General features: G+C 69.8%; 1 protein-coding gene across 1 annotated transcript in view; it reads left to right on the plus strand.

The window, feature by feature from the left end:
- Nucleotides 1-2: 2 nt before the first annotated feature.
- Nucleotides 3-706, plus strand: part of H696_01450 (hypothetical protein) — a 1,419-nt gene continuing 715 nt past the window's right edge. Inside the window, exon 1 of the mRNA XM_009495345.1 lies at nt 3-654. Within this exon, the coding sequence (XP_009493620.1) occupies nt 65-654 (590 nt within the window). The 5' untranslated portion in view covers nt 3-64. The remainder of the gene's footprint in view (nt 655-706) is intronic.

Here is a 706-nt window from a genome sequence, read left to right on the forward strand (position 1 = left end):
CCCCGCCCCCCGCCCTGCCCCCTTTCTCCCCCTTCCGTCGTCCACCATCGTCTTGCCTGCCACCATGGACAGCCAATTCCTCACCGTGTCGGCTGACTTCTCCAGCACCCAGCCCGATGAGCTCCCCCTGACCAAGGGGACCATGCTGAAGGTGCTCTCGCAGTCCACCACCCCGGGGGATATTCGCATCCTCTGCAAGGACGAGCTCGGCCGCATCGGCCTCGTCTACCCGTACATGTGCGAGTCCCAGCCGGAACAGCAGGAGAGCCACGACCACACCATGTATAATGTTCCCCAAACGGCGGCCGCCGACAACCTGGCCGAGGAGACCCTCATCCGGGTGCCCCTTCCGGCCGACACTCCGAGCCCCCGGCCGCATGGGCCCGGCGGGCGCCCGCTCAGCTCCCTGTCGCAGCCGCGCAACTCGCCGATCTACATGCCCGGCCCCGAGGGGGCCCCTCCGGCCATGCCGCCGGCTGCCGCCGCCCCCGCATCCTCGGCCGCCACGGTGCCCACCTGGATCGCCGATGACGAGAGCACCGAGGCCCGCCTCCCGCTGCCCATCCCCCTGGCCACCCTGCTGGTGTACTTCCCCTTCGGCGTCTTCGGCGCCCTCTTCTTCCTGCTGCTTGAGACCAAGAACGACTTCATCCGGTGCGTGTGTGTCTTTGCGTGTGCCGGCCCCGGGGGCCTCCCCCCCCCCCCC

Source organism: Fonticula alba (assembly GCF_000388065.1).
Source record: "Fonticula alba strain ATCC 38817 unplaced genomic scaffold supercont2.2, whole genome shotgun sequence".
Classification (NCBI taxonomy): domain Eukaryota; order Rotosphaerida; family Fonticulaceae; genus Fonticula; species Fonticula alba.